Source organism: Rhinoderma darwinii, chromosome 2 (assembly GCF_050947455.1).
Source record: "Rhinoderma darwinii isolate aRhiDar2 chromosome 2, aRhiDar2.hap1, whole genome shotgun sequence".
Taxonomy (NCBI): Eukaryota; Metazoa; Chordata; class Amphibia; order Anura; family Rhinodermatidae; genus Rhinoderma; species Rhinoderma darwinii.
The window spans coordinates 149215704-149221703 of NC_134688.1; the positions used below are offsets into that span (position 1 = coordinate 149215704).

The following is a 6000-nucleotide window of genomic DNA, read 5'->3' on the forward strand; positions in this document are numbered from 1 at the left end:
CTCCTAGGATATTGTTTCAGGCCGTGTGACACTGCAGCCTGTGATTGGTTGCAGTGGTAACATGGGGGGGAAATGTCATCCCAGGATGCTGGACTGCAGGAAGGAGAGCGTTCTTGGCAAATATGTTTTTTTGTTTTTTTCGGAGTTGCGATTTTCGTGGCGTAATCGCTGCAAAAGTCGCAGCACTTGGCTTTCTGTTGTGGCTTTTGCATCCCCATTGAATTCAATGAGGAAACCTTAAGCGGGAAATCAACTAAAACGCAGACTAAATTGACATGCTGCGGATTTAAATTCTGCACCGTAGGTCAATTTATAACGTTTACGCTGCGTGGGCATGGGATTTTCAAAATCTCATCCACTTTGCTGCTACTGTAAATGCTGCGGAATTTCCACACAGAACTCAGTTGCGGAAATTCCGCAGCGTTTATGCTATGCGGGAACCCGTCCTAAAGCTGCTCATATATACATGAGAGCGTCAACTTTTTTCATGTTTTAAGGCAAGGATCACACACACAGTTTTGATGCAGTTTGTGGACGTTTTTTTGAGCCAAACTCAAAACTGGACATAAAATAAAGGAGTCTTTACTTTATAGCTTTCCTTCCTTTTGGATCCACTTCTGCCATTGGCTCAAAAATTGCATCAAAACGGTGTGTGCGATCCTGGTTTAAGGGCCTCCTGAAGTCAGGCAGAAGAGGGATCGAGCATGTTGGATTTCACATGGCACCGGCTTATTTCCCGATCACCAGTAAATAAACACTGAATGGGGCACATTTACTCTGACTGGCATTTCATACGCCAGCCTTAGCTTAAAGCCCACTGGAGTAAAAAGTCACATCTTCGGCACTTTATTTGCCCCATTTTGTGGCATAATTATCCAACCGTAGCATGACGGCAACTGGGCCACATTCCTTCCAATTGGACATATAAAAAAATATATATAAATTAACTCACCTCACCGCTTCTCTGGATTCCCTCAGGGACCCACCAGCCACTCAAAGCAGCATCAGGTCCTAGTGTACTGCGTCGCATAGAACGTACTGACGCTGCCCAGCCTCAGAACGTGGTATGTGCGTAGCCTGAGAAGCGGAGAGGTGAGACGAAGAAATATATGCATGTTTTTATGCAAAACAGCCATGCACCAAAATACTGGTGTCCAGTAGTTAATAAAATCCCCCCACTGTTTATAGTAGTTGGGAGAAATAGCAGCCGGGCAACAGCTATCTCAAGTGTTTGACTGTTTTATACTTTTCCAGTCTTTTGTCTCCATATACATGCGGCTCAAAAAAACACAAAAAAAACAAAACAACCAAAAGCTGCATTTGTGAATCCAGCCTTACACAGCTAGTGCCACACAACTCTCACTCTTGGGCCGTAGGGCTCATTCAGACGGACATGAATAATGTCCGTGTGCTGCGCAGGGAAATCACACGCAGCACACAGACCCACTGATTTCAATGGGGCCATTCACACATGCAGGAGTTTTCACGTAGCGCGTGTCCGTTTCGTAAAACTCACTGCATCTCTTATATTGGTGCGTTTTTCACACACCTATCACCCACATCTGTGTGCTGTGCACGATTTACACATCAATTCAATGGAAAAAAAATGGATGAGCTTTGCGAGTGCGTGAATAACGCATGCCACTCGCAAGCCCACTGATGCATAACGGACGAGATTCACGCACGTTTTTCACTTATCCGCTCGTGTGAATGTAGCCTTATTAAAACTTGGATATTTTGGTCAGTATATGTAAGCGAATACCAGGAGTGAGTTCAAAATAAGGAAGAGGTGCAAATCTGTCCAATATACTTCTGTTTATGTTCTTCTCCAGGGGTAGGAGAACAGGAAGCTCAGTTGGTGCTACTTCAGTGAGTAGTCTGTTCATGATATGAATGTCTAGAATTTATTAGGTATCAATATACAATGCATTTCAGGGTTGTACCAATCCCTTCATCAAACCCTAGCCTCTAATACATATGGCACTAATCGTGGTTTTGGCTGCAAATACAGATGCAAAGTACGCAAATGACGAGCCAAGCTCTATTTACATCAGGCGTATACGAGGTAGTATTTTCAAACATATGCCTCAGACAAAAGACGGATGCCTCAGGGGCATAGCTAGTGGGGGGCAGATGGGGCATGTGCCCCGGGTGCAACTTAGAGGGGGGCGCCAGCCCCTCCTGCACTATAATTGTACCTGTGTCTATAGGACACAGGTACAATTAGAAGCAATGAATGGCCGGGTACGTTCCGTGCCCAGCCATTCAGCGCTTTTCTACGAGTGAAGCGGTATCGCGCTTCCGTCATTGAAAGGCGCTGACTGACAGGAAAAGTCATTCTGCCCAGCCAATCAGCGCCTTTCATAGACGCTTCGTTCAACCCCAGGAGACCTGCGCAGAAGAGAGCAGGTCTCTATCGCTGCCGGCCGGCGTGGGAACGGGATTAAGGTGAGTTTGAATAGTTATTTTATTGTAATACAAAAGTGTGTGGCTTTATCCACAGGGGGGTGGCGGCTCTATCCACAGGGGGGCTATATACAGAGGTGGGCTATCTGTGGAGCACTATAGGGGAGCTATTTATGGGACACTATATACAGGGGTGGGCTATATGGAGCACTATCTACAGGGGGCTCTATGGCAGGCACTATCAATAGGGGGCACGGTGGTTTGTGTGAGTGTGAATGTGAGTGGGAGTGTGTGAGATTATAATTAGAGGTGCAGTGTATGGCGCTATTATATTTAGGGATGTAGTGTGTGGTATAATGAGAACTTTCTTTATTTGTGGGTGTAAAAATGTTGAAAAATTGAGAAGCTGAAGACATCTGAGCGGCAAGAAATGGTCTGTGACCGGGAGAAGTCATCATAGAGGTCTGGACCGGATGGAGAAAAAGAACTAGAATCTGAGACGTCACCGGTGAGTCACTTAATGTAAATGTTCATTCTGCCTCTAATCAGCACTGTATGAATTGAAGCAAGGTGATGATGGGTGGTATAATTATGATAGGATTTATTTTTTGTGAAACAGCATCTCGCAGCATATCCTTACCATTGTTCGGGCCATGCTGGGAGCTGTAGTTTTACGCCATACATACCTATACGGAAGGGGTTGCACTAAATTGAGCTGTATTTATGTACTGAGCTTGGTTCTGGTGCTGTATATATGTACTGAGCTTTGTTCTGGTGCTGTATATATGTACTGAGCTTGGTTCTGGTGCTGTATATATGTACTGAGCTTGGTTCTGGTGCTGTATATATGTACTGAGCTTGGTTCTGGTGCTGTGTATATGTACTGATCTTGGTTCTGGTGCTGTGTATAGAACTATATTGCTTGTAAAATGTACCAATGTTTATGCTCGAGTTACATAAAAAGAAATGTGGAAAAGAAATTGCACGTCGATTGGTAGAGAAAACAAACACGGCGAGGAGGAAGGAGGTGTTGGGAAAGAGGTTGGGGGGCGCCAAAATGAATCTTTGCCCCGGGTGCTGAAGAACCTAGCTATGCCTCTGCATCAGGTCAATAGGGCCATGAGAACATGTTCAGCGCATTTGCCAGAAACTTTCCTGGTGCATACATCAAATGTAATATTCAAAGATGTATAACCTCATCTCACAGTGCCACGTGACCCTCAAATACACAGCACCACTACGTCTGGTGCCTCATACCCTACCATTTATTCAAAAATCTCACACGGTGCCATGCATTTACCTGCTATAACTAAGGTCACGTGATCCTGCAATGCAACCACCACATCACCTGGCGCAACATGTTCAGTACTCACAAAATTAAACTGGTTCTACGCAACTTCATGCTGGTGCATTCCCTGACAAGCTGGTGTCTGTGGGTAACACCAATCTCAGCTGTTGTCACATCTGTGCATATCAAACTCTAGTGGTGCCACTTTTTTTTTGCATATTGAAATGTCACCTAGTGTGACAACATGCACACACCAAATGTAAATGCTGCCACACGTCTAACTGCTGAAACCAATGGCTACAGGTAGCACACAACTACTTACCAAAACCAATTTTTACTAGTGCCACCGGTCTCCATTTACGAACCAACGTCAACTGGAGTCTTTCCTCCCTACAGAAACCAATGTGAACTGGTGGCACACGTCCCTATGTAGAGACCGACCAATCTAACGACACTAATGTGAACTGGTGGCACACGTCCCCGTGTAGACAGACCAGTGTACCTACACTAACGTCAAGTGGTGGCATACGTCCCTGTGTAGAGACAGACCAGTGTACCGGCACTAATGTGAAGTGGTGGCACGCGTCCTTGTGGAGACAAACCAGTGTAGCTACACTAATGTGAAGTGGTGGCATACATCCCTGTGTAGAGACAGACCAGTGTACCTACACTAATGTGAAGTGGTGGCACGCGTCCTTGTGGAGACAAACCAGTGTACCGGTACGAATGTGAAGTGGTGGCACGCATCCCTGTATAGAGACCGACCAGTGTACCGGCACTAATGTGAAGTGGTGGCACGCATCCTTGTGGAGACAAACCAGTGTACCGGTACGAATGTGAAGTGGTGGCACGCATCCCTGTATAGAGACCGACCAGTGTACCGGCACTAATGTGAAGTGGTGGCACACATCCTTGTGTAGAGACAGACCAGTGTACCTGCACTAATATGTGACATCGTGGCACACGTCCCTGTATAGAGACAAACCAGTGTAGCTACACTAATGTGAAGTGGTGGCACAAAGTCTCATCACACAATATGACAATAAGCACTTTACCTGAGGCGATTCCTGCCACCTCACCTGCAATAACTGGCTCCTTACACACTGCCACCTCTCTCACTGGCATTTGGGCCCTTGTGAACTGCAGCTAATATCACCTGTGAGATACACTGGCACCACATACAGCACCAGACCCTGCCTGTCAGCAGCAGATCACCTTGTGCCGGGTCACCCAACGCCCTGTTATGTACACAGCCCATACTGCCCCTGTATAGTGTAGGGACATGGCACAGCACTACAAGGGAAGGAGGGAGAATTACCTGGCCGCCTGTCCGGCATGCTGCTCTCTGTCATTCACCGCCGCGGTGTAGATTTGCCGGTAGCGGTCAGCCAAGGCCTTGCCGGATAATAACAGCTGGTAGCGGCTCCTACAATCAGGCCCGGCGCTGAGGTCTTGACTCCCCGACATACTGATCCGTGCAGGACAGGACGCTGAAGATGCGGGCAGAGGGAAGAAGCCGTTCCCCCCCGGGCCGGATGAGGCAGCAGTGGCGGCGACAGGAGGGGGTGCGGTTGCTGCGCACATCATCTTCCTCGGCGCTGTGTGTGTGGAGACGGTATGTGCGTGTCACTGCAGCCGCAGCATCAGGGTGCGACGTCCGGCTTCACCGTGTTCTCCCGGTACCGGGACGTGCAGCCTGGCCGCTGACAACCTTCTGCTCACCGACAATCACCGCAATCCCCAAGTCAACCCACGCCCCGACCCCTTCACCATCCTCCCCTCACAGTGAGCGAGGGCAGGGTCTGTGCACCCCTCTCTGACGACCTCTGCTCCGCTTCTCCTTTACACAGCTCCAGTGCCGACAAGCTCCGGAGATTTTACCAGTCAGCTTCACCTCAGGCGCCGCACTATCGAAAGCTGCACACTCAGTGCTGCCATCTTAGCTTCATTATCTGCCTGCTGCTATTTCTCCCCTTTACTCACACAGAGCATGCTGGGAGCTGCGCTGACTAGTCTCTTCCTCCCAGGAACACACTGCCCCCTGCAGGACTTCGTTGTGCACTGCGCCTGTCACTTCTCTTACCCCGCCATGGACTACACGTATGGACGGTCATAATAATGATAATTATCTGTGTACAACTATATATATATATATATATATATATATATATATATATATATATTTTTTTTAACATGGGAGCCTATATATATATAACCGTTATAGCAACACACTGCCTTCTCCAGGACTCTGCTGTGCACTGCTCCTGTTACTGCTAAAACCCTTAAAATAATTTATATATATATAT

General features: G+C 47.4%; 1 protein-coding gene across 15 annotated transcripts in view; it reads right to left on the reverse strand.

The window, feature by feature from the left end:
- The window catches only part of MYCBP2 (MYC binding protein 2), a 291950-nt gene extending 286262 nt beyond the window's left edge, over window positions 1-5688 (reverse strand). For all 15 annotated transcript variants that reach the window (XM_075852355.1, XM_075852367.1, XM_075852366.1 and 12 more), the window contains exon 1: window positions 5013-5688. In XM_075852355.1, coding sequence (XP_075708470.1) covers window positions 5013-5281 — 269 coding nt within the window. In that variant the 5' untranslated portion in view covers window positions 5282-5688. The remainder of the gene's footprint in view (window positions 1-5012) is intronic.
- Between the last annotated feature and the right edge of the window lie 312 nt (window positions 5689-6000).